This window comes from Brachyistius frenatus, unplaced genomic scaffold (assembly GCF_029030835.1).
Source record: "Brachyistius frenatus isolate BFR_SWC_R1_liver_20210118 unplaced genomic scaffold, ASM2903083v1 Contig_180, whole genome shotgun sequence".
Classification (NCBI taxonomy): Eukaryota; Metazoa; Chordata; class Actinopteri; family Embiotocidae; genus Brachyistius; species Brachyistius frenatus.
The window spans coordinates 23,957-51,917 of record NW_027210779.1 but is presented as its reverse complement, the minus strand read 5'-3'; the positions used below and the strand labels follow the sequence as shown (position 1 = coordinate 51,917).

General features: G+C 43.7%; 1 protein-coding gene across 9 annotated transcripts; it reads left to right on the top strand.

The window, feature by feature from the left end:
- Positions 1-76: 76 nt before the first annotated feature.
- On the top strand, positions 77-27,763 carry ctnnd1 (catenin (cadherin-associated protein), delta 1). 9 transcript variants are annotated; one of them, XM_069717810.1, is made up of 24 exons: positions 85-130; positions 402-512; positions 7,642-7,789; positions 10,067-10,141; positions 10,270-10,395; positions 10,604-10,890; positions 10,977-11,067; positions 11,225-11,415; positions 11,633-11,888; positions 12,288-12,359; positions 13,361-13,511; positions 14,631-14,832; positions 17,214-17,331; positions 17,578-17,734; positions 19,654-19,671; positions 20,038-20,103; positions 20,231-20,358; positions 21,230-21,380; positions 21,465-21,660; positions 21,780-21,973; positions 23,208-23,255; positions 23,509-23,591; positions 24,360-24,414; positions 25,737-27,763. In XM_069717810.1, the coding sequence occupies exons 3-24, from the start codon at positions 7,649-7,651 to the stop codon at positions 25,793-25,795; spliced, it is 2,865 nt and encodes a 954-aa protein (XP_069573911.1). In that variant the 5' UTR covers positions 85-130; positions 402-512; positions 7,642-7,648; the 3' UTR covers positions 25,796-27,763. The 9 variants fall into 9 exon arrangements, with proteins under 9 accessions (XP_069573917.1, XP_069573911.1, XP_069573912.1 ...); XM_069717809.1 differs by lacking the exon at positions 85-130 and adding an exon at positions 154-270; XM_069717811.1 differs by lacking the exon at positions 402-512 and having other exon boundaries at positions 92-130.
- The last annotated feature ends 198 nt before the right edge of the window (positions 27,764-27,961 follow it).

Here is a 27,961-nt window from a genome sequence, read left to right as displayed (position 1 = left end):
CTCTCTTATCTTGTTCCCCACCTCCTCCTCCTTCCTCCTCCTCCTCCTCCTCCCCCCAGCGGAGAGGAAGTGGACAGACAAGTGAACAACAAGCTCGGAGCACCGGGGGGAGAGATAGAAAATTGCCTCGGTGGGTGTTTTTCTTTTTTTTTCTTCTTCTTCTTCTTCTTCTTCTCCTCCTTCCTCCTCCTCCTCTCCTCCTCCTCTCCTCCTCATTGTGAGCGCTCGCGCCCCGCGGAGGGTGGACGGTTTATTTGCGCAGTTTTTCAGGTGTTTGTTCGACCGCGCCGAAGGAGGTGCTTTGTTTTTTTGTTGTTGTCGTCGTCGTCTCATCCCAACCACTTCTCCTTCCTTCCTTCCTTCCTCCTCCTCGGGGTTCTGGATTGTGTCGGCGGCGGCAGCAGGAGGAGCAGCAGGAGCAGCAGGAGGAGCAGGAGGAGCAGCAGTCGGCTAGGCCTGAATCCAAACACTTAATGGACTTTGAAAAACAAACCTAACAGTCTCCAGAATCGGTAATGGCTCGTTTCTCTCGTTTTTATTTCCCCTTTCTCGCTCGTTGCGACTGCTTGTTTTTTGTTGTTGTTGTTGTTGTTGTTGTGAAGGAGGACTTGTTGTTAGTCCCGGAAAAACAAAAAAAGAAAAGAGGGAGTGACTTTTAATTTTTTTGGCGAACTTGGTTGTTAAGCGCTAAAGCGCAGCTAGCACGTAGCATCCAGCTAAGTCAGCTTAGCTTAGCTTCAACGAGAAAAAAAAATAATAAAAAATAAACTCGGGACCCGGAGCTTGTTTTTTTTTTTAATTTTTTTTTTTTAAAGTTGAGCAAAAACTGTAGACGTGCAGTTTAAAAACTTGTTTGGAAAACAAAAAACAGCCAACACGCCAGTTTAATACGCGGATGGTGCGTTTTATGTTGGAGCTGTAACATTAACACGTCTATGGTGATTTCTTTTTTTTTCTTTTTGCAGCATTTTAAAGATTTTAAAGAAGACATTTCCGCCAATTTCTCTCTCCTTCCCCCCCTCTCTCCCTCCCCACCGCAGGAGGAGGAGGAGGAGGGGGTGGGGGGGGGGGGGGTAGCGGTATGGAGGACAGGTGAGAGGACACGGAAGTGACCGGTCACCTCGCCGCGTCACTTACCGTAAAACTGAGTCAAAGTCCAGTCGTGGTTTTATGTTATTACAGTGGAGCTGCGTGGTGCGTTCAGGTGACGATGCAAGGTGTGTGAGACTTTGCTTCCTTTTTGTGTGTGTGTGTGTGTTAAAAACTCGCTGTTTATTGTTTCAGCTGTCTTTTTCTTTTCTTTTTTTTATTATTATTGTTTTTTTTGGATGTGGTCTGCCAGGTAGAGGAATTGAAACGTGGTTTGTAACCAAGGGATAAAAGTTAAGAACCTGTTGTGTGGGTCTGGACGTAATGGGGTGTGGTAAGGTGGCAGTGCAGTTTGTTGCTTTATTATTCAGCCCCCTTGTGCGGAGACACCATCTCAATTTACAGTTGTTGTCCCCCCCCCCCCCCCAGTGTAAAGGTAGGATTACTCAAAGGGTGTTAAATCTACTTCAGTGGATCTTTTCTTGGAGTAAGATCGCTTCTGTGGTTTCTGTGATGTTTTTTTTTTTAAAAAACAAAAACAAATCCCATTTCACAGAATCAGTGCACAAGACAGTCTGCTTCAAATGGACTGAATTCTTGTTTTGGTTTGATGCAGTCAGCTGATCGGTGTGGCATTGACATACATGCCTGGCATATTCCTATAAAATACCCTGCGGGCGCGTGTTTGCTTTGTCCTGCTGAAATGGAGATGGAGGAGATTGTGAACAAGTTTGGACAAGCTGTTTGCTCTGAAATGTCCCCTCTGTGATATATATATATATAAAAAGAAAAAGAAAGAAGCAAGGCCAGAAAAAGTTGGACATTTGCTGCCCAAAATTTGTTCCTGGCCATGTTGTCTGTGGGGGCTGAAGTCTTGCTGCTCCGCCAGTTGTTTTAACCAGGGCTATCATTTGTGAGCCTCTGTAATGACGGGCTTTCAGAGCACACCACGGGTGTGTCCCTCTGACATACAGAAGCTGGGGTTTTCTTATACTTCGCTCCTCCTCCTCTGTCTGACTTTGCTCTCCCTCCATTTATTACCTCTTCCTCTCGCCGTTTCCAACCGACACACCTGCGGCCTGTTTTTATTTGAACGTCGAGCACGTCACTCGGCTGCGCGATGCGAGACGTGTGAAAATATACTCGGGTTTGTGAAGATGTGAAGCAATAAAAAAAAAGAAAAGTGACTCGCGCTACCCTCCCTCTGCGCTGGTGGTTAATTTCTTGGAAAGGTTGAGTTGTTCGGTTTTTCACTTTTATGAAACTCTCAGCGGTATTACCGACTTCCTTGTTAAAATGTGGTCACACTCTTTCACAATCTTTACCCACAGACGTGAGTTTATTAATGAAGCTCAGATTAGAGATTTGCATACAGAGCTCGTCTATATTCCCTCAATTCAATCTTGTAATATCATTACGGGTTACGATTGAATATTATTCTTTCGGTGGCCTTACGTGATTTAAAAAAACAAAAATCTAATTAATTTTTGTTTACAAAATTTAGTTAATCGTGATTTAAAGAATGGCCTTTTAGAGGATTTAGGGACTGCAGTTTAAATCGGTATTAATCTGGTTGTTCATGTCATTCACGTAGAAAACCAAAATTGGATTTACTTGTGCTTTGTTGTTTACAAAAGTGATGAGTAGGTGAATCAAAGAAACAAATACGATGGACTCTCGCAATTCTGAAATATTATTTTACATTAGACTGAAGAAAATGATGAATATCACAAGTAAAACACAGGTTATTCAGTAATTATGATGAGTATTGACTAATTTAATTCACCATTTAGGGTTGTACTGGACTCAGGATGTTGTCAGTCAAATTGGATTTGGCTGTTCAATACCAAGATTTGTCCATCTGTTCTTTTTTTCTTCTTTCCTTTTTCATATTGATTATCTGGCAATTGGAAAATCCACAGCACGCTCTCCTTTTTCTCTGTAATGCTGAAGTTTTCTTGCCCAGTCAGCAGCTGAGGTCTACGCCTGCAGGCTTCAGGGCCTTGCTCCCGACTGGACCATTTTGTGCCACCCCTCCTCCTCCCCCCCCCCCTCCCACCCTCCCCGCTCTGAGGGGCTGACGGTTTTGACGTTGGGGTGTGACACTCACCCATCACTCACCTCACCTGTTGACTGAGAGGTTTTCCGACTACAACAATGACGAAAAATCCTAAATGATATCTGACATCCCGCCTCGTTGTATCCACAGATCTCCGAGCTCCACTTAGGTGTATCGTGTACTTGAACTTTCCCCTTCTTTTTTTTTTTTTTTTTCCTTTTCTTTTTTTACCCAGAGTTACATTCGAAATGCCCCCCATTTTAAATGAGGCTGCACGTTTCATTCCTCTCCAGGAATAGTAAGCTGAAGTCGTGTCGATTCGACAGCTGGCCTTGCAAAAGGTCCCTGAAAAGTCTGTAATGGAGCGTTAGTGTGAATGCTCTCTCTGCAGCTACCCACGCTGTGTGTGTGTGTGTGTGTGTGTGTGTGTGTGTGTGTGTGTGTGTGTGTGTGTGTGTGTGTGTGTGTGTGTGTGTGTGTGTGTGTGTGTGTGTGTGTGGAGAGAGAGAGGGTGTTCATGGTTTCAAATCAGGATGGGCAAAGGCGGTAGTAATTGGATATGGGCCATGGCCAACACAAAACATGCAACACACACTCGGGCCAAAACTCTGTGACCATTCAAATAAAGCTGAGTCGGCAGAGCACTTAGCCAAGCCACAACAGCATTTTACCATAGCTTCACCTCAGCTGTCTGTGTGTGTGTGTGTGTGTGTGTGTGTGTGTGTGTGTGTGTGTGTGTGTGTGTGTGTGTGTGTGTGTGTGTGTGTGTGTGTGTGTGTGTGTGTGTGTGTGTGCGCGCGCAAAAGACCGGAGCAGAACGCATGTCAGCCTGCAACCAACCACCAGTGACCAAATGACTGAAATAGCAGCGATAGCATATGATAATGAGGGAATACATCGCAGTCGCAGCTCTGGGCGACAGACACACACACACACACACACACACACACACACACACACACACACACACACACACACACACACACACACACACACACACACACACACACACACACACACACACACACACACACAAACAGCTCGTGTACATGTGTGTCACTCGGAGGCTCAGGGTAGTAAGTGGCTTAGCGGTGTAATTACACTTCGAGCCCATTAGCAGATACGATTTAGCGTCGCCGGTAATGGCCTTAACGACAGATTAATTACTAATGCCCGGGCCCTAAGTGGCGAAAGCCATTTCAAACTTTCCCAAGGAGCTGCGCCCTGCCACAAAAATGTCAGCGGTAGAAACTCGCATAGCTGCAAAGCCTGGTGTGGGTCTGACGGTCTACTGCACGAGAGACCGACTTCTTCTACGCTCAGCGTTGATGTTTTTGACAGAGCCACAAAAGAACGTGTCAGAGCGCCGCACGGCGACTTATCTGCTGCGGGGTGTCAGGAAGTCGGCGTCAAACTTGATGTCTGCGATCTCTAATGCAAGATTTGACGGCTGCTTAAGGCAACCTTCACGACACAACAAACATTTTGTTTGTAGCCCGCTGACGCTTTCAGTCACCTTTTCTTCTTTTTTTTTTGGTTGGGATTTCAGGAAAAGTCTCGTTTGTTACGTAGGGAAGATTTAACGCACTCTTTATATACAAGACATCTCTACGCCGGGGGAGGGGGAGGTGGTACGTATACCCACTCGAGATCGTTCCAAGCCGTCACTCAAGTTTGCGAGCATTATGAAGCAGCAGTGACGCTAGTTGGGTAAAAGTTGCAGCGCCCACTCTCCCTTTTCCTTTTTTTTTTTTTTTTTTTGTTTCTTCCCAGGAGTAAAGTGTTTGGTGTGAGATGCAGATGAGAGCAGAACAATGAAAGAGTGAAGGGCTCCCTTATTAGGACTGCCTCCCAACAGCTGAGACAGGATATGACACGCCAAATCTCACTGTGGAATGTATGACAATGCCGGGAGTGTGTGTGTGTGTGTGTGTGTGTGGGGGGGGGGAGGAACAAAAACACAGATTTGTGGATAGAAGAGCACATGAGCTGAGCTGCCCCCCCCCCCTCCCACACACACACACACAAATATGGAAAGAAGAAATCGTGCTACATCAACTGAACCAAAAGTAGCCACAGTTTCTGTTTGAGTGTTTAATGATACAAGCTGGCTCAGGCATGCACACTGGCTACCTTTATTTTAGTCTCTGACCCACATACGCAATCGCTCGCCCTCACACAGGTGTGAACACACACGCACACACACTCACTCATGCTGGTGTATGTGTGCGCAAAGACTTCATACAGGAGTCTTTGTTCGCTCAGGCAGTCTGTGTGTGTGTGTGTGTGTGTGTGTGTGTGTGTGTGTGTGTGTTTGATTGTGTGTTTTGTGTTTAGAGAGAGCAGATTTGACTTACATGAGTCAGTGAACTTTGAAGTAGAAAATGGTTTTCACCCTGCTTTGGAGTTGAGCCGCGTTTCATGTCATCCCGTTATTAGACTGACACTGCCAGAGTAATCTTTCCAGATTCCTCATTCCTCCCTCCCCAGCCGAGGGTGAAAGTCCGAGAGAAAGGACTTTGTCGTTTGTTCGCATCTAATTAAGGTTCGGGTCATCTGTGGCATGTGCTTTGGTTGAAATTCCTCTAAACTTCTTTCCTTTTCACTTGCGTCTCCTAATTCTCTGCAAGCACTTTCCTCTACAGCTGCACATTGAATTGTTGGCATTTGTTGAGATTTGTTGCTCCCATAATTAACCGTTATTTAATTCAGCTGGTTATTTAGAAATACACGAACCAGATTTTCAATTTCTGGTGCGGTTTCTCAACCATTTATACCCGAATAATTATTAAACTCATATGTTAGGAAATTTAAAAGTACAGTCGGAGGAGACGGCTTCTGCCAAATAAAAAAAAAATGCATTGATAAGCAAAGTCCAAAAATGAACAAAGTTAATGTGTCACTGTCCAAGATCCTCACAGTCTGATTGGTAACAAGATGGAGGAAAAGTTTGCCTTTTAAAGTTATGCTCTCAAGTTTTAATCAAAGAGGCGCTATAAGACTGAAAGCAACTACAAATTTTAAAATGTACGTGTCGGACGTGTCTTTCTAAACATATTCCTGTGATTAATAATAATAAAGTCAATTATATTGTTACAACATTTTAAATACCAAAACAATTGCCTAAAGGGCTGAACAATATCAGACGGGAAACATGGAATCCATTAAAGACGAAATAAAAAGCAATAAAACGGAAAGTAATACATTAAAAGCACATGGAGGTATACATAAAAACATTCAAATTAAATAGGGTCTAATTTGGAAATGCCAGAGAAACTAAATATGTTTTTCATCAGGATTTTAATATTTGTGCTGAAGTTGATGTTCCAAAGTTTTTGAGCCGAGTCTGTTTTAATCGGAGACGTTCGTCCAGTGACCTCATTAAGGGCCGATGGTTATAAGGTGCTTATAAGACAATATAATCATCATCTTTTTCTTTTTTTTTTTTAAACATAAAATTAAGACAAATGAAACAAACAAAAATCCCCAACAATGAGAAAGTAAGGCAACAACAATAATGTTAAAACAAGGTTTAAGACATGTTGAAACTATAAACAGAGCTAGTGTGCAGTAAAATAAAATATTGTACGTTCGCTTTGGTTGCTTGTAGTGGTCTATCAGCTGATTCTGTCGTATCACTCATTCATTGAATCATCTCAATCATTAAAAGAATTTTAACTTTGACATAACAAAGACGACAGTATGCGTCGTCACAGTAGAAAAATACTTACAGATGAACTTTAATCGGGTGTTTTAAGTATTATTCAGTGTTAAACTCAAAGCTGACACACAATCACTCCCCGCTGTGGCGAGCACACCCCTCGCACGTCCCAAAAACACCTCCGGCTGTTTAAATTACATCTAACTTTCCCGGTGACCCCCCCCACCACCCGTCTCATGATCACTCGTCTCCTCTGCTCCCCCCCCCCCCCCCGCGAAGAAGTGCTAACAAGCTCCGCAACGCTGCAGCTGAAAGATGTGCTGAGATCGTCTCCCGTCATGTATATTCTCACTCTCTATTTTTAACCCTGCCTCGCGGTGTTGTGAGGAAACACATTTAAAAGAGAGAAAGAAAAGAAAAGAAAAAAAAAAGTGACAGCGACGTGATTCCGCCGATCTGTGTCCCACAACGAATTTAAACAGGTTTTTATTTAATTTTTTTTTTTTAGCTGAATTTGGAAGCAGCAGCTCTGCTTGTTTGTCCTCGCAGTTTTTCTCACTCGTGCTCCGGCTGCACCGACATCTTTATCTCTGTAGTTCTTCTCTCTCCTCCCTCGTTTATTCTTCCTTCGCTTTGCCTCGACTTCGTCAGCACAATTCCAGACGTGCGCTGCAGCGGTGGCCCTTCTTCACATCTCTGTATTTTAACTTGGGGTGATTCTGTCTGTCTGTTCTTTTGATGAAATCCCGGTGTTGGTTTGAATCTCTTCTTGCTCTCTCGGTGTTGACCTCTGTCCTGTCCCGTCCTGTCCCGTCCTGTTCTCTGCTCTCAGCGTGTGAATGGAGCAGTGTGCGAGCACGGCCTCCCTGCTGGCCTCGGTGCGGGAGCAGGAGAGGCAGTTTGAGATGCTGAGCCGAGCTCTGGAGGAGGAGCGGAGGTCGTGTGCCGGCACCTTGCCCCGCCCCCTCCCCAACATGCAGGTAACACCAAACAGACCCCCACCAGCACCACCACCACCACCACCACCACCACCAGCTACCCTCATGTGCATTTTCCATCTAAGAAAATGCCTCTCGGATTCTCCCTTGATCTGAGCGTGTCACCTCCATTGTCACCCCCCTCTCCCCACCCACCTCATCTGTGTGGACTGTCTGAAGAGCTGTCAGTACCTGGACCTACAGCAGGAGTAAAACACATCTCCTCTGGGTTTTTAATCCGGCTGGTCTCAACGCTATGTACTGGAAAGTTGAGTCAAATAAAGTGACTGAAAAAAACAACCCTTTTCCAGTGAAGGCTTCCTGAGGAGGTAATTTACACCCTCTGGTTGCCTTCGCAGCTTTTGATCACGGGTTGTTTTTTTTTCTTTCCCGTCCTCCACCTTTCCTGCTCGGCTTTCACTCAGTAACCGTCCGCATCTCCTTCAAAATAAAAGCATTCCCATTATCATCATCATCAACAACCCATCATGTTTGTCCTGACTTGTTCGTGGGTGTTTTGCAAACTTTGCATGCAGATCGGTGTCTTGCTTGATGTTCGGTTTGTTGTAATTTCTCTCAGCAAAGAGTTTGTAACAACAGCGTGTTATCCAGCTGGTTTATTTACGATATACTGGATTTATTTCTGGGACGGAGGAGGATGTCCCTCCGTGGATTTTTTTTTTCTTCCGAACGGGAGTGAGGTCCGTTAACTCGGGCACGGGTCCAGTCAGACCTGTTTCATCAGCTGTGAATTCTTGGTACAACTCTTGAGTCTGTTTCTCAAGCTTAAGTGTGTGAGACTGTTGGCTCACACGCCCTCTTTATCAGCTACCTGCTTCGGAGACGACTCGGAGTGACTTTATGCCATGAGTCACGTCACAGGCCCACGCTCGCTCACGCTTTCGCTTGATTGTTGACCTGCGTGGCCATTTGTCCGCCTGTGTAAACTGCCACACACTTTTGGCTCCGTGGAAACCTTTTCCAATACACTAACAAACAATTAGTCCTCGACCATTCACTCACGGTTTCCTTCTGTCATTTGTCGCTCTTGCACGTCGGCATGCCTTCAACAGGACACGTCTCCGTTGACTCTTGTGGCTGAGATAAAGAGCAGAAAACACAGTGTGTCGCAGTGAGGGTAGGACAGAAATGTAGCCTGTGCTGCTTCTTATCTTGTGTGTGTGTGTGTGTGTGTGTGTGTGTGTGTGTGTGTGTGTGTGTGTGTGTGTGTGTGTGTGTGTGTGTGTGTGTGTGTGTGTGTGTGTGTGTATGCGCGCGCGTGTGTGTTTACATAGCCGAAAGGCTTTGGCATGCCTCTCTTCGCCACTCTCCCAAAGGCAATGCAACACGACCTCAGTCTTTACTGACAAGTTCCCACAAGCTTTGATCTGCCCGGCAGTTTCTACTATCCTCTCTGCCTGATCCCTAATCTCAACTAAAGACTGTGTTCACTTGCTTAATCTGTTTGATTTATGTGATCTGGGCAGAGTACTAGTACTATTTCCACCTTTCAGCAGGTTATTTCATTTTTTTTAAACTTTTTTTTTTTTTTTAAGTTTTCGAATCAATACGAGACAACTGCATTTCTAAATCAGTGTTGAGCAATTGCCTCCAGGCTGTTGCCCTTTCTAATCCCCGTAGTAGTCGGAGATTACACTGCAGGAGATAGAGCTCCCTCTGTGGCCGGAGTGGGAAGTGCACCACACCCATCGGTGCCGATGGTGTCGACATACAAAGGAAGAATTCTTGTCACTGTCTTGTGTCTCTTTGTGTCTGTGGGTCATTTGTTCCTTTCATTACTGACTAATTGTCATCCTCTGTTTCATTCCACCATCACAGTTCAGTCATAAATGTATTGGGTTTATACATTTATACATATCTTCGGAGATCAGGTTTTTTTATTTTTTATTTGGGCCTAAAACACCCAAGTAAATCACAAATCTTAAGAGCCCAGCCATCGCTGACTTTAGTTTGACATTTAAAAACGGCAGGCTTGTTGTGTTTCTGGTCAGGCAGGAGGTAGTTGCATCAGTGGTAAGACGTATGAAAAACGTAGTGCAAAATTTAAATTCTTTTTTAGCAGCAATGCAACGTGCCTGAGTTTCACAAGGTGAAGGAGGGTGCGATTAAAATTTAATACACACGGGTCAGAATTGTAGATGAGCAGCTCTGGATGGCTGGAAAAGTTCAGCTGCTCTGTCAGTGATGTGATTTTTGTGTTTTTGTTCATGAATACGTATTTATGTGTTGAATCTCGTGTATATTTCTTTCTGTTTGCAGAACGGCCGCATTCCTTGTGATGCGGACATAGAGAGGCTGACGCTGAACGAGGGTTACATCAACGGGACACATCACGTAGGCATCTTTTCATCTGTTTGATTTAAAAAAAATAATAATTTATATATATAATTTTTTCCTCCAGGAGGTACAGAGACCTACGATTTGTGCTTTAATCTGAAATCTGTCTATTTATATGCGCGTAGTTCAGGATGGAGCCTGGTCAGTTGATGCAGGAGACGTTCACGGTGGAGGAGGATCCCCAGGAGTTGCCACCTGTTGTCTCCGTGGAGACCGGTGATGATGGGACCACGCGGCGCACAGAAACCACGGTAACGAGTTTACAGCTCTTGTTTGGAAGAACAGGAACAAGCATGCTGAGAAAAAAAATGGCTGTGTTATCCATAATTTTCGCTTTTATTAAGGCTTCCCTTTTGGATTATATGTCCGTAAAAACACATTTTCATGCTTGTTAATATTCAGTATTGACGTTTTGTCTCGTCCTTTTTTTTTTTTTTTTGTTTTTTTTCCCCTTTTGAGGTCAAGAAATTGGTAAAGACCACAACCACTCGCACCGTCATCCCCTCCGTGTCGGACACACTCTCCATGGACGGTGGCGGTTCAGTGACAGGCATGCCGGGCTACACCACACCCATGGTCTACAGGCAGGGCCCTGCAGTCGGTGTTCCCATGGACTACCCCACTCACACTGTTCCCCGCAACTACCACTACGCACCTCCAGGGGGCTACGACGACTACCGAACTGGACCTCCGTCTGAGACCTACGCAAGCCTCACCAGGGGCGCTCGCATGGATGATCGTTACAGGTAACGTCTGCTGAAATGTATCGGGGCTTTAAGGCATGAAGATATTATTTTACATTTGATTTTCCTCACTGCCCTCTTCTCTCCAGACCGGTGCATCCAGATGGGTACAGAACCTTGGATCCAAGCTACAGAGCCCCCAGCAGGAACCAGCTGGACCACTATGCTGCTCAGCCACAGGTGTGTTCAACAATCATCGCAGCACTTCCTCCGAAGCCTTTTCTTTTTGGCAGGATCCGATCATGGCCTGTTGGCACTTTAAGATCCACCTGCTACTTTTTTTTTTTTTTTTAACGATTTCTTTGCTTTTGGCTCATGATCGCTACCTGTTACGTAGGTTGGGCGTATGGGAAGCGCCATGGAGCTGTCCTCCATCCAGAGGTTTGTGCCCGAGCCGTACGGCCTGGAGGACGATCAGCGCAGCATGGGCTACGATGAGCCCGACTACGGCATGGGACACCCATTACACTACAGCACCGTGCCCCGCAACCACCATGCTTTCACCCACGGCCTCCCTCGCAGGACCGGGTGAGTGGTGCGATTGTGTTGCGACTCGTCTGTGTTTTTCAGGATGAGTCATGTCGAGAACATCCGTGTTCTGCATGTATGAACTGTCTGCAGTGCTTGAGTCACTTTTGAGTGTAATTTGCTACACTTAACACTATGTTTACAACTGTAAACGTAATCTGTGTCCGTCTGTGTGTTGTCACTTACTCACTAATGTCCTTACTCTTCCCCTCCTCAGGAGTTACGAGGGAACCTTGGACGGAGACATGAGCGGTCCGGGAGACGTGTACTATTGGGGAGGTGGAGCTCCGTTGGCCCAGGGCGAGAGGGGGAGCATGGCTTCGTTGGACAGCACTCTGAGGAAAGGGCCTGGCACCGGCGGCTGGCGGCAGCCAGAGCTGCCGGAGGTCATCGTCATGCTCAACTACAGGCTGGACCCCGTCAAGAGCAACGCAGCCGCGTACCTGCAGCATCTCACTTACAAGAACGATCGGGTTCGAGATTGTTTCTTTACTCATTCGGTTAAAGCTATTATTAACCGCAACTTACAGTGTAGTTGACTTCAATTCATAGTTGATTATTAGTCGTCTATGTTTTTAAGAAGGGTTTTGGATATGTATAATAGCAGATAAAAAAAAAAAAAAACTGGACAGAAAGAAAGTTTCCCTATTATTGGTGTAAGATTTACGTGTTCCAAATCACAAAGATCCCTCAGTACACTCAAGTTATCGTACTCTTACGAACACACAATAAGCATGCTAAGTGCTTCTATAGCAGTACATTGATACTTAGTGGAAAAATAAACATTTTTGTCCAGTGTAATGGTGAAATCCGATATCCCTGACCCGACCCACGGGCACGTCACGGCTAATATCCATCCTTTTGATTTACAGGTGAAGTCCGATGTGCGTCGTCTGAAAGGCATCCCAGCGCTGGTTTCTATGCTCGACAACCCGGGCAGAGAAGTCAGTTTGTTGTTTTCTCCTCTTCATGTCTTTTCTGTTCGCTCTTTACTGTTCTCAAAGTTTGGTATGATTGGGCTTGGTGGGGTAAAATGTGAGGCTTAAGGGGATGTAGTGTATTCCTTACGTAACCCAGCAGACAAACTGTGAGGACAAGGCGAACCTGAGATTTGAACGCTAACTCCGAATGAATAAGAAATGAAAAAATAAGCATTACGTGTTCGACTTCTCTTGGTCAAAATCCTGGAGGTCAACATTTGTGCTAAATTTGGTTTCGGTCAAAACATCGGTTCCCTTTCATTTAGGCCACAGCTGTGGCAAAGTTTTTTTTTTTGCTGATGTTTGTACGGGCATTACCAGACAAACCACATAGTGCATTCCACTCACGAGGCAAAGAGGCATCTCAATTTCACATTTCATGCTCCGCAGCCAGTGAAAAAGTTGGAAACCTGTGTGTGTGTGTGTGTGTGTGTGTGTGTGTGTGTGTGTGTGTGTGTGTGTGTGTGTGTGTGTGTGTGTGTGTGTGTGTGTGTGTGTGTGTGTGCGTGTGTGTGTGTGTGTCAGTCACTTGCTGACTTGCTGACCGGAGAAATGGATGAGATGGCATCCTCGAAACAGTTTCAAGTGGTTTTAAAGACTCCATACGGTCTGTGTGTGAGAAAAGCGGACCTACAAAATAGGATTTAAACAAAATGTAAAAGTGGATCAAAGACAAAAAGTGACATGTGATAATGATTAAAGGATGTTAAGGAGCCGTTTCTTTATAACATGACAGCATGTGGTCAGCTAATTTGCAGTTAATCACAGTAATTACTTGTTTGAGCAGCGCTGCCAAGACTCGTGTGATGGTTGTAGTACAATTACACACAGTTACGAGAGTACGATGTTTTCTAATCGTACAACTGTGCTTAAATCCATGTGTGCGTGGAATCAATGCTCTCTTTGTGCGATTACTCCTTCACGGCTACCGGCTCATTAAAGCTGTTGCTTTGACCTGTTTCTAGGTTCACTACGCAGCCTGCGGAGCACTGAAGAACATCTCGTATGGCAAAGATCCAGACAATAAGATCGCCATCAAGAACTGCGACGGAGTTCCCGCTCTGGTCCGGCTGCTGAGGAAGACCCGCGACCAGGACCTCACGGATATCATCACAGGTTAGAGGCAAACGCACAGACTTAACTTGGAAGACTTGACAGGCGTTGAGCTTCTGGACTGAACTGTGATCCAAAATTCAATTCAAATTTCAATTCTGTTTTATTTATTTTGTGTAAAAATAATTAATAACAGGTTATTTCAAAGCATTTAAAACGGTATAGTCTTTACAACAGAACTTTAAAGCATTATACACAGGAACACATCAATTTAACAATTAACATGTAAGCGAGGAGGAAAAAAAAAAATCCCCTTTTAAGGTAGAAACTTCCAACAGAGGGAAGGGAAGAAAAAAAATTTGAATAGGAAGAAACCTCAGACAGAACCCGGCTCAAAATGTTGTTTGTTCCTGGTTAAATGTAGCTTAATCGAACTCTTCAAAAGGACTAACCCAAAAATCACGATTGTCCAAGAACCTGCAGCACAATTCGAGATTAGTGGGTGAGCCAGCTGTCGTTGGCCTTATCCCGGGTTTTCTGGTTTCACTAAGCCGGCTCAGAATAGACTCACCAGGGTAATTTATGCTGCACAAACTTGATCTGAAGCAGATTAATATATAAGGATCAGATCAGAAACTACCAAGAGTTTGATCCCTGACTGGTCAAAGACTTAAATACAGAACTTAAAATAAAGTGACGCGTAATAAAGAGAAATTTATATTTTTACTGGTGTGAGAAAAATCCCTTTGCGGTTCCGGGTTTTCTGTGTTTCCATTTTGGATTTAAAACGGAACTTCTAATAAACAAAGGGACAGTTCAGGCTACCACAATAAATACTAAAAATATGATACGTTTTTCATTTGCCACAAGTTTCCTGACATTGCAGAAACCAGTTCTGTACTGCTGTTTACAAAAACATGAGCATAAACGAAACAAAAGCACAAATACTAAAAAACAAAAAACAAAAATATCTAAAAACACATGTATTTCTTGTAGTATTTGGAAATAATTCCTATTTTTCTGTTGTTTTTTTTTACCGTGTTTATGCTGTGTATCAATATTATTTCCACTATACAAAACATTTTCTTTTCCTTTTATTTTTCTAGTTATATTTGTCTTTTTTTTTTTTTCTTCTTCTTCTTCACATTTTCAAAATGTAAAATCGGCGTTTTCTTTTCCCAGGGACGCTGTGGAACCTGTCGTCTCACGACTCGGTGAAAATGGAGATCGTGGATAACGCGCTGCACGCCCTCTCCGACGAGGTGATGGTGCTCCATTCGGGCTGGGAGCGAGGGAGCAACGGAGCGGGAGGTGGGGAGGAAAACTGCAAGCCCAGACATCTCGAGTGGGAGACGGCCCTCACCAACACAGCTGGCTGCCTGAGGTACGGAGAGAGTGACTGGGGAGGAAGGAGGCGAGCACATAATGATGATGTGGAGGCGGGGAGTAGTCGACGTAGATGGCAAAAGGACGTGTGGATGGTTGCCAGGTCAACAGATTGACAGAGCGGTGGGATGTAGGAGGGAGGAAGGAAGCAGAAGACAAATAGCTAACGAGTTCTTCTCAATCAGAATGAACTATTCTGTCCTTCTTAACATTTAATCTCACTTCAACTTGATGATATTCATATTTTTTTTTATAAGCAGATGACAATAAAAACATGTTCAACTGCTGCTTAGAAATGACCAAAATATCTTCTGTAGTACTTTAATATCTAAAATCTTTGTTTAGACCAAAATTTTCTCCCACAAAATCCGCAATAATGGAGGATTTTTTTTTTGCTTTTAATGTATATTTTAATATCAGCATTAAAAGTAAAAGTCAGCAAGCAACATGATCCATCATCAAAAATATGCCTGTAGTTGAAGAATCTAGTTTAATATGCACGTCGGAAGCCTTTTCTGTGATTACTGTATAAAGAGAGCATTTCATTTTATTCTAATTAATAATTTTCTGATTAAATGTCCATTGTTTATTTAGAAGAAACTGAGGTGAAGGAGGGAATGTGAGCGAGCAGAGGACAGTGGGGCATTGACTCTCAGTGTAAACAGTATGCTCTGTTATCTGTGCGTTCCCGTCGACCACACGGTTAATTACAGCGTTCTCTTGCGGGTTTGGAGACGTTATGTGGGAATAACTCACAGATTCGAAAAGTTCAGTATTTACAGGAATTATCTGGATGTAAAACGCTGGGATTGGAAGAGCTGCGCTGTCATTCAAAATATGTTCTTCTTTTTTTTTTTTAATAGATCCTGATAATGTGATTTAACATCATGCAAAGCGTCGACCATCAGTGTCTTAAAAAAAAAAAAAAAAAGACAAAGAAAAATGTGTCGCATGTTACAAGTGAGTCAGATTATTATTTAGTTTAGATTTAAGATTTGTTCTGGCCACTCTTAAATGCATAAACATTCAGATGTTGCTTTTTTTCAAAGATCACCCACTGGAAATATCAATTATTTTTTAATGCTGATTGAGATCGAGTGAATTGCATCACTTTATATGAACGTTCCTGAAAGCAGATTGACTGCACCAGTTTCTCCGTTTAAAAAAAAAAAAAAAAATCAATTTCATCTTTATTCTCTACATAATTTGAAGAGAACCGTTTTACTTGTGTACAAGAGAACAAAAAAATACATCTCTGATTTGTCTTAAACGATGCGTGAAGTATGAGAACACGCAGAAAGCTTCGATGTAGGCAAAAGGTTTAACGTTGAATGTAACATGAAACAGGACCACAGGAAAAATGCTTTTAACTCGAGAGCCTGTGCTGATTTTAATGAAGAAGAAAAAAAACTCTGATTGTGACTGTAAACATAATCTAACCTTTATCTTCGACTTGGCTTTATAACTGCATGTTCGACTTTGATGGGAAACTTGTTAAGTTTCCAGTTCATGGATAATAAAAATAAAAAGCTGTTTTATGTCGTCGTCGAGGGCTGCAAACAGCAGATGGGAGCCAGAGTTTATGGCTTCAGGAACCATGTCAGGGAACTTAACTCTCATGTTTACCTGCCCATCTGCTCCGTTGCTGCTTTATATCAAAGGTTAGCGACACTGATTAATCCATCCTCCTCTTTTTTGTTTTACTGTTCCTTGAGAGAAGATTAAATGCTTTTTTCTGCTGCAGCCCTGATTTGATTTAGTCTGCATTTTTAAAAATAAATGTTGCACCCTACTGCAGCACGTAGATGGACTTCCTGAACTTGTGAAGTGAATCAGTGCCCCCTGCTGTGGAAAGGAAAGGCGACCTCGTATTGTGTGAGAGGGGCGTTGACTGTCACTGGGAAAAAACAAGCCAGCACAAAAGCCTTTTAAAACTGAATACCGCAGTTTTTTTTTTTTTTTTTTTTTTTCTCCCTCATGTTTCTGTCTTTTGCATTCCTCTTACATTGACTAACTGGGTCTCAGTTTCTCCTCCTTCCGCTTCTGTTAGATGTCTGAGAGCGACTGAGTCAGAGAGCAATTAGTCCACAGTTGTAACTGGATCTTGTCAAACTGTACTCTCTTTGTAAAACCAGTAGATTCAACAGGAGTTTCATTCAAACTCTTTTTGGGACGGGATGGGGTGTGTTCAGGCATTATGACACTGGAATCCTTTTGTAGTTGCTAAAACGGACTCTTTCCTGCCCCCCACCACCACCACCACCACCACCACCCAACCCCCTCCTTAACCTCTTAACCCGCCTCGTTCGTTTCTCCAAAGCGCTAATCCTCGTTTTGTTTTACCTTCTTGTTTCTCCTCTTCTCAACTTCCCTGAAAAGAAACGTGAGTTCGGAGCGAAGCGAGGCGAGGAGGAAGCTGAGGGAGTGCACGGGATTGGTCGATTCGCTCATGTACATCGTCCAGTCCCAGATTGACTGTAAAGACGTGGACAATAAGGTACGCGGACGTCTTTAGTGAATGAACATTTCAAACCTTCGATGCATTTAGTTCACTCGCTGTTTCCTCCGTGTTGTCTACCAAGTTTGATGTTTTTAACGGTGAGGAGTGTGAAGTTTATAAAAGGATTTTAAACGAACACCTAAAACAAGAGTGTAATATTACTGTGAGTAGCTCAAAATGATGAATTTACAACGAGAAACCTGCACTTTTATAATTCCCACCGTTTCCCCTCCGTCTCTGCAGTTGATAGAGAACAGCGTCTGTCTGCTGAGGAACTTGTCCTACCACGTGCACCGCGAAATCCCCGGCTGCGAGCGCTACCAGGAGGCCGTGCCCGTCAACCAGGGCCCTGCCCCCTCTAGCCAGAAGGGCGGCTGCTTCAGCTCCCGCAAGGGCAAAGGTCCGTGTCCACAGCTGAATATTGATTCGTTTGTTGCCCCGAAATACATGTTATATCTGCTTTGTCATTTTGGTACCATATTTTGGTTCTTAGATTTCATCCACGCCGACATGTTTTTTGTTTTGAAAACGCATGACTTATGATTTTGTTTACGGAGTGGTGAATCTCATCAGCGTCAGACAGCCACAGAGTTTCCCGTCCATACATGAACTCGGGATAAAAACCAATAGATTTTATATTCGGTTAATCTTGCATTACAACAACCTATTTCACTCTTTTCACACATTTTTTGGCCACGTGTCTGAGCTGCTTGCATTGCAGTAACTGAAGGCTCCTCTGTGCCTGCGAGGCGTTCAGGGAACATCAGTAAATGGTAATGCCTACCGACAACTTGCATTTGATGCATTTAGGGGAAATTTCCAAAACTGTAGCTACATAAAAAAAAATAAAAAAAACCCGGGTTACACTCTCGCCCTCTAAAACGCACACACTAATGTGTAATGTGATTTAAAAAAAAAAAAAATTTCATAAAGTTATTATTCAGAAGCCGATACTGGTGTCTTAAAATGTACCCAGACCCTCTCTGTGTGAGAGACAGAGAGGAACTGTGTTTGCTCAGTCCGTATCGGTTGCATTTCGAGTGATGTCACTGTTAACCACACTGTCTGACTAGACTGATACTAACACACATGCACAGTTGTGTTTGTATAGGCGTGAGGACAGTCACGCTAACCTTAATCTAATTATAATCTGAACCTTAAAACCACGTCTTAACCCCGTAAATATTTAAGTATTTTAAAGTTGAAATTTGGTCCACCCAAGTATAGAAAGATTTGTACACACACACACACACTTACACAAACATCCTACTCGCCAACACAGGAATGTTAAAAATTCCCCCCCTCCCCCCCCCAGGGGAAGCTGGTCCTCTCTCCAGCTGCTCTGTTTGTGTTTCATTGAGAGTATTGATTTGTTATTTTTCTCAACTGCACACTGCCATCTCCTGTTTTGTGGCGTTGTCGACATTATAAAATCAATATGCAGTGACAAAAAAATGTCAAATAATCATCCGTTGTAGTTTTCTTCGGTTTTATGTTCTTTTTACTTGAACATAACAAGGTAACAGAACTAATGTAATAAATAGCATAAAGGCCTTTACTGCCTGCGCTAACAATTTACATATTAAAAAAAAAAGATAATTATTTTTAAAAGCAATTATGAAATGCGAAAAATAGTGCAGAAACCCCATCTTAGACTTGCAGAGCTTAAGGGAGGAGCCTTTTGTTTTATTTTGCCTGACAAACAATCCCCGAAACACAATTATATTCAGTTTATAATCATATAAAACGGAGAAAAAGGTGCGTCCCCAAATTGGAAACGCTGAATAAAAGAATGTTTGGCACTTTGTTTTGTCTGAATCAATGAATTGCTGACAACAGATGTGCTGTAATTTTACATCGTGCGTGACTAGACTTTACATAACAGTCAGAGCAGTGCATCAAAGCATGTGATGCTTATCTGAAAGGGAACGCAACAAATGTCGTCAGAGATATCAATCTAAATGCAAAAGTAAATTTTTTTTTGGGTGTTTCAATCTGAAATATGTCACTATAGCATTAATTTTGCCAAACAGAATCGGTGTGAATATGAATCTACATGAGCTGCTCTGTCCTTCCATCTGCTTCGTGTGGCCTTTCGTATAACTGGCATGTCACGTCGCTGACTTTCTGTGTGGTGGCAGCGGTGCCGTTTGGGATGTGAGCAGATGTGATGGGGGGGGGGGGGGCTCAGTCATGGCTGCTTTCCTTTTTTTTTTTTTTTTTTTTTTTTTTTACTTAAATGCTCTTCTCTTCCTCCTGTTCCGCCACTCTTTCCCTCTTCATCCCTTCTTCCTCCATCCTGCTCGGCTGGTGCTACAGATGAGTGGTTTTCCAAAGGTAAGCTCTCTCTTTACCTCCTCGTGTGACTGCACTTCGCTTCCGCCGCATTGTTTGTGTTGTCTTAGTCAGAGGCGTAGTGGAGTCGCTGAGCTTAACCAGGTGATGGGCTGTGTTTGTACTAAACGTGCACGCCGTCCTCACGCCGTCATAGTGTATTCAGTAGAGAACATGCATCTCCGTTTGTTTATTTTCTCTGTGTGTGTGTGTGTGTGTGTTTGTGTGTTTGCCCGTGACAGCATACGTCTAACCAAACTAGAGCAAATGTACTAAATAACCCCAAAACATGGATCGCATTTATGAAGCAGCGCCTGCAGCTTGTTTTTGGTGTTTTTCTGAGACTTTAATGTTGATGTTTGCTTCCAGGAAGGAAAGACGAGGACGCGGCTGCAGATATTATAGACATTCCAAAGAGGACAACACCTGCTAAAGGTCAGTTTGGGCTTAATTAACGCCTATTTCACTGGATGCATTGTAATGAAAAGAAGCCCCCCCCCCTCCCTCTCCAATCAATCCCTCCTGCCTCTGTCCTCATATTCTTCTCCACTTTTCCTGCAAGGCTACGAGCTCTTATTCCAGCCGGAGGTGGTGCGCATCTACACCTCTCTGCTAAAGGAGTCCAAGAACCCCACGGTGCTGGAGGCCTCGGCCGGAGCTGTTCAGAACCTGTGTGCTGGACGCTGGACTGTAAGAACCGAGTGTCTTATTATCATCCTGCTCCATTGCACGTAGGGCGAGGAAATGACAACTGTCAGTCTGAAACGAGCAAAGCTGCTTTCCTTGCACTTGCTGCAGCTTGTAAAGTAGAGGTCACAGACTTGTTACGCACAGCACCAAACGGAACTCGTAAAACATGAGTCATTCAGAAATCTGAGGTTGTTCTGGGACATTTAGCACAGACACACGTTTTCCTAACTAACCTGTACTTTGACTGTGTCCTGAAAATACGTACATTACTACAGCGGGAAACAAATACTCGGATCCCCACAGATTATTTGTCCAAGGAAGCATGTTCAGTCTTGAGTTTACTCTTTTTAAGCACTGAGGGCTTAGAGGTTAAGACCGCCTCAGAAAAGATTACTGGAATGATTTTACATGGGGGGGAAAATGCGGTAAAATGGGAGTTTAAATACTTGTTGATGTGTCCTTTCAGTAAGAGTCTGTGACATCTACCTCCTATTTAACTCCAATATAAATAGAGTGCAATAAATTGCATTTGTCTGGATTATCTGCAAAATGCTGTGAATGGAAATGTACCGTGTAGCTGACTTCATGCACATTTAGATACGTTTGTTTTGTGCACCTTCTTTTTTTTTAGGACCGATTTGAGACTAGATTTAGTTGGTAAAGCGTAAAAGCAATAAGTTCCTATTGCAACTAGACCGTGTGTAATTATTGTCATGCAAAAGGTTTGTTTGTACTTAGTTTTAGGGGCCACAAAGGACCAGTGGAAGAGACACAGTGGTGTTATTTTCTTAGGACAGTCTGATTGCTTCGTGTGTCTCAAAACTCACATAGTTGATCCCCGAATGAATAAAAACCCCGTGTGTCCGTTCAGTATGGCCGATACATCCGCGCCCTGCTGCGCCAGGAGAAGGGTCTGCCCATGATGACGGAGCTGCTCGCCCACGGCAACGACCGGGTGGTCCGAGCCATGTCCGGAGCTCTACGCAACCTGGCCATCGACGCACGCAACAGAGATCTGCTCGGTGAGGCCTCCTTTTAACCGCGACGGATTCACCGCGCCGGTGGCTGTACCGGCGCGTTGTAAACGTCGCTCTGCGTTTCTTCAGGTAAACATGCGGTGCCTCACCTGGTGGCCAACCTGCCCGGCGGCGGTCAGAGTCAGCCGGTGCGAGCGCTGTCGGAGGAGACGGTGGTGTCTGTGCTCAGCACGCTCCACGAGGTGCTCGGCTCCAGTTTGGAAGCAGCCAAGACCCTGAGGGCCTCGCAAGGCATCGAGAGACTGGTGCTCATTAACAAAGACGGGTACGGCTGGACGGGTTTAAGTTCGCAGCTTCGTTGAAAATCGCGGCGTTTTGCATTTTCCCTCCTTTCTCTAATCTTCTCCTCCTCTCGCCCGCCTCTCTCGTTTTGCTTCCGACCAGGAATCGCTCGGAGCGGGAGGTGCGTGGAGCCGGCCTGATGCTGCAGACCGTGTGGGGCTACAAGGAGCTGCGGCGCACGCTGGAGAAGGACGGCTGGAAGAAGACCGACTTCATGGTCAACTTAAACCCGCCCAGCAACAACAACAGGGCCAACGGAGGATACGAGGACAGCACTCTGCCGCTCATAGACAAAGGTCAGGGAGCAACGAGGACACTCGTGTTTCTGCTCTTTTAAAGGCCAAGATGGGTCTCTGTTGTTGTTTACCTCGCAAATGGCACTAAAAATACTTCGAATACCGTGTCTGGCTTTTTATTCTGATTGATCTGAAGACGCATCCTGCACAGCCTGCAGACGTGAAACGAATCAGCACTCGTGATGATTCCTCTGTTGCAGTTCATAAGATAAATATACGATGTGATAATAATAATAATAATAAGAGAAATAGGAAGGGTTTACCACTTATTTGGATCGATTTCAAAGTTTCCAAACCCCAACAAACAAACTATTAAATATTCATGTACGTCAGGGGCCCGTGTCTTTGGAGATCCGAGTTGCAACAGCAGCCTGTTATCTCCGTCTGTTTTTTCTTTCCCTGATTCTTTGCCATATGCTGCGCTGTGGGCGAGAGCTTCCTGTGATGTTTGAGTCGGGGGTTTGTTATGAGCGCTCGACTCTCATCTGCAGACTCTCTTTAGTTCTATCTGACACGTCTGTTGTGTAGGCGGTGAGAGAAGTCGAGATGTTTTCAGGGGTCCGTGTCAGACTTTTTATTTTTTGGCCACGCAAACCGCATCAGCACATCGACGGAAGGAAACGTAAAGCGTCGTCCAAATGACGAAGACTTTGCCGTTAAGGGTGAGATTTGAATCACCAATTAAATAAACGAGTAGGATCCGGGGTGGCCGAGGCTCAGACAGTAGAGCGGCTCGTCCGCTAATCGTTTAATCCTCCGCCTCCTCCAGTCGACATGCCAACGTGTCCTCGGGGCAACTCGCTGAATCCCGAGTTGCTCCCGATGGCGGGTGAGCAGCTCTGAGAGCGAGAGTTTTGCAATATGCTTTTTAGATCCAAAAAAAGTTGCAAAAGTAAGCCAACAGTATCTCAGTGAAGTAGCTACCGTCTCCGTGACCACGCTCACACCGACACCCTCTAAATGCAGAAAGCGCCTCCAATCAGGCGAACTGATCACTTGATAAACACAATCTGGCAAATATCTCAACCCAGAGGTTATCGCTTATCTGCTTGCACACACGCACACACACACACACACACACACACACACACACACACACACACACACACACACACACACACACACACACAGACACACACACACACACACACAGCCCTACTGCCTCTGTGAGAAACAGAAACCTGTCACACTACAGAGAAACTGTGACGTTAATACATGTTTCTTTGATGCGCAGGTGGCAAAGGCGACCGGGAAATGATTCCAATGAACGACATGGGACCAGGCAAGTGTGAAAACACACACACACACACACACACACACACACACACACACACACACACACACACACACACACACACACACACACACACACACACACACACACACACACACACACCCCTACCTGCATGACTGTTATCACACTGGGTGGATAAATGTGGCCTCATTCATCAGTTTCAACCGTCACAGGCGGTGTTTTCTCACACATACCTTTGCTTTTAACGTGTGTTGCTCCTCCTCCTCCTCCTCCTCCTCAGACGCCTACTCCACACTGGACCAGAGAGGGAGGAGGAACACTCTGGATAACACACTCGAACCTGCAGGCAGAGATGCAGTACAGGTGAACACACACACACACACACACACACACACACACACACAGCCCTGCATGATTGCACCGTAATGAGAATTTTAACTACGAACATAATCTCCTAACCCCAAGATAACTGAAAGCAAAAATGAATTGAACTAGTTTTTCAAGCACAACTATTTAGTGAATCCAGCTTTAAAAATAAATAATTCAAAAGTTTTATTCTCATCTTGACATTGTTCATTAAATATTTTTGGGGTTTAGGACTGTCGAACAGCATTAAAAGCTGCCGCATCGCCTCTATGAAGTAATTCCACTTCACTCATGAGACGTCGAGAGACTCGATCGGATATCTGGATTAAAAAAAAAAAAAAAAAAAAAAAAGATGTAAATTTGAAAATGATTAATCGTGTGCAACACATTACACAGTTTGTGATCTCCCGGAGCGTTAATGGTGTGAATGGACATGTTCTCACACCCACCCACACACAGGCAGCATGTCGATGCATGTCCTGTTAAAGCACAGCGGTCGATGTGTAATCTTTTTTTTCACCGATGTCCCTTTTTTCTCCCACCCTGACATCAAACTAACATTTTTGTAACCCTTCTTTGTTTTCTCACCTGACGTCTCCATCTTTTTCCTGCTGCCTCTTGTTTCTCTTTGGATGCTCACACCTCCTTTTTTTTTTTCTTTTTTTCTTTCTTCTGTATTTACCTCTTCCTTCCCGCGGCCTCCGTCACTCCTTCCACACTCTTTCCTCCTCTCTTTATTTTTGTCTCCTTCTCTCTCTCTCTCAGGGAGGGATGTATGGGGAGAGGCAGGCCTCCTTGCCTCTAATGGATTCTTATGATGGTTAGGCCACACCCACTGTCACACTGCATGTCAGCGCATGGTATGTGTGTCCCAGCGGCTGCTTCTCTCGACTCACCGCATGGCCCTAATATTAAGAACTGACCTTGTGTGTGTTTGTATTGTATTGTATTGTATTGTATTGTATTGTATTGTGTTATACTTTGGACTGTTGTTTTGCTCCCCCTGCTGGTGAGAAGTGTCAGTGATTTTTGTTCTCTTGACATGATTATTTTTTTTGTATTTTTTAATCTCTGCACAGTTTGTGTACTTTTTTTTTGTCCCAACATGTGGCAACTTACGGTGCGTTCACGAGCAACAAGGGAAAATGGGGAAATTCAGACCTCGCATTGGGAGAAAACACCTCGAACTTTCCGAGCGGGATATTCTCGGTTTCACGGGCGTTCGAGGTTTTTTGAGAGCTCAGGGATCAGTAGGTTTGACGTCACTTAACGCGGCAGCGTTTTTAGTAAAAGGAAGAATTGAAAGGCTACTTTAGTTTAGAAACTCTCCAAACCGTCAGCCTCCCCTCGTGCATCAAACCGGGTAGAAATGTTGTGTACAAATAATATCAACTTCCTGAGCTCCAATACCTCGGTGGTGGTTTTAGGGTCGCAGCGGTACTCCGCTGTATTAAAATTGATGGTTATCGTACAAAACAAACGTGGGAAAGGAGAACGAGGAAACTCGTCAAACATCTTTCAAGAATCCCTCCGCGCACATTGAAGCATTTGTCCCGTTTTTAACTTTAATACCGAACAAATACGAAACGTGTGATTGTTTTAAACGTCAATAAAAATGCGATAAAATGTTGAAACTTGGAAACTGTTGAACGCCATCTTTTCCAGCTCGGGGTGCTGACAACAGAGTTGAAATGTGCACATGAACAATATTAATGATGATGATGATATTAATAGAGGTAATAATAATAATAATAATTAAATACCGTGATATTTTTGGACGGTTATCACACCATGAAAAACTCACCGTTTTGACACTTTTTTGTTTTCTGACAGAAACGGATCACGTTTTTTTATTTATTTTTTCTCGGCCGTTCACGTCGCCTCTTTGTGAATCGTCCTAATTAGAAGTCGGACGTTCCCAAATGGAAACTTTCGCACCTCTCGGCTGCTTGAACGCACGATGTGTTGCCTTCAGTCACTGCTGGGTTTTCTGTGTTTTTTTTGTTGTTGTCTTCTGTCAATCTGCATCATAAACGTGTGATTTAGTTTATTTCTATTTTTTTCCCCCCTCCCAGGCGTCTCGCGTCAGCAGCTCTCCACGCGATTGATTCCCACTCGTGCGCCTCTTTCTTTCTCTTGCAGAAAAACTGATCGTGTGCATCACGAGACGACAGCCTCCTCCCACTTACTGCCCTTGCTGAACTGAACAATGGGGGACCACTACGCTACCGATGGGACTTTAAAAACAACAACAACAACACCACCCTGTTCTTCTCACTCTTCTGTCCCTCCTCACTCGTCTCTCTCTTCCTCCTCCTCCTCCTCCTCCTCCTCTTCTCTCTCTTGTTACATTCCTCCGAACCCCACGTGGTAAACCGACGTGGATCTATTCTCCCTGTGGACGGCCGGACGTGACGCTATATGACCACTGGGGGCGCTCTGAGAGTCCCCGTTTGTACCCCCCCCCCCCAAAAAAAACAAAAAACAAAAAACAAAACCACTGCGACTTAAACCTGGACGACACTTAACGATCTCTACGACCGCGGCTTCACCTGAGAACTTTTTCTACTTCCCGGACGTCGGCGTTTAGACTTAATTCTTCTAATCAAAAGAAAATGGTTGGGATCAAAGCAGGACACTTGAAGTGAAATTTTACACGTGGGGAATGTGTGTGTTTTTTTTTTTTTTTCTTCTTCTCTTTCTCTTTCTGATGGATAAACACTACAAAAAAAACAAAAACGTAATTTTCCTCCCGCTGAGAACCAACGTTTATTATGTGTAAAAGCTTCTGTTTCCGGTAGCGGCCGTTCCTCTACTCGCTTTTTGCTCTTCGCACCGTTAGTCAACGTACACGTGCCGTACTTGTGCCAAATGACACCGCTACCGCCGCCAACACTGAACGCAACTTTCAGATTATTTTTTTCTTTTTTCTTCTTCTTCTTCTTCTTCTTCTTATTATTATTCCACAGCAGACACACCTAAAAACCGCTCTAGTTTTTTCTGCATCGGACTGTGATCCACGAATTTACATATTTCTATTTGACAGATTTAAAAAAAAAAAAAAAAAGATTCTCCTCTGTCGTTGGAAATCGACAGATTCAGTCTGTTTCTAAACTTCTGATAAATGTAATCCTCTCATCTCGGTTAGTTCTTGGGAGATATCGCGGGACTCATTTCCTTCGTTATCCGCAGATCTAATAATCTTATGAATGTGTACATACAAGTCTGTCTTTTTTTACGGTGGGCTAACTGGAGTGCCTCGCTCGTTTCGGGACGGGCGTGTCGGGTCGTACTGTTTATATGGAACTCAGCAGTTTTCTGTATGTAAGAGCTGATTCTTGTTACTGGAATTTTTTTTTTTTTTTTTTTTTTTAAGAAATAAAACTCTTGAGTTCTGTATATTTGAGCCCCACGGCCCGTCTGGCTTTAACGACAAAGGAACGATACTCGGGAGACGACGCAGTATTGTCGTTTTTTGTTTGTTTTTTTTTTAAAGTTTTTTTGCCCACGTTTCTTTAGTACAGTGCTTGTTCTGTAGAAAAATGCATATTCTTAGTGCCGATTGAGATGTAGATACTTAACTGAGTGGGTGATTAAAAAGAAGCACTACGGGGGTATAATGTGTGTTTTTCCTTTTTTTTTTTTTTTTTTTTTTTACAATCTTTTATTTGTTTATTTTTTTCCACGCCAACAGAAACAGAGGAAGCCTCATGTTCTCAAATTAAAACGTTGCCTTCAGGAGTGGACTGACTTTAAAAGAGAAGAATAGAGCAGAGCAAGGGTTAGTGTTAGAAAACCTGTGTAAGGAGGCACAGACCAGAATTAGCTGTTTAGACAAAGTGGAGGAAAAAAAAAATAAAAGCACATTTAAACTTATATATATACACACAAGAGAATATTTGTTTAATTTTAATGTTTTTTTTTATGTATTTCTTTTTTTTCTTTTTAAAATATTGATTTGGGTTTAATTGTTTTGGGTGCTCTGGGTGAACGCATATGCAATCAGTTTTTGTTGTTGTTTTTTTTTTTTTTTGATTGAAAACATTCAGTTTTATGTCTTAATTAAAAGCAAAACCAAGTTAACTGAACAGAAATCCTCCGACACAGTCATCAGATACTGTAACACTAATGGAAAAAAATAAATAATCCGATTGTGGACTACACCTTAATCTCTTTGCCTTGGCTCTTAAAGTTGCACATTCTCATTTATGAACGAATTATGTAACTAGCAATAATGTTTTTAATAAAAAAGAAAATGATTTCTCAACAACGCCTTTGTTTTTCCTTTGACTATTGTTTATCATACTTTTGTAATAAAGCAGGAAGGAGCTGTTTTTAATATAAATAGAAGTGGTGGGAAGGAATGA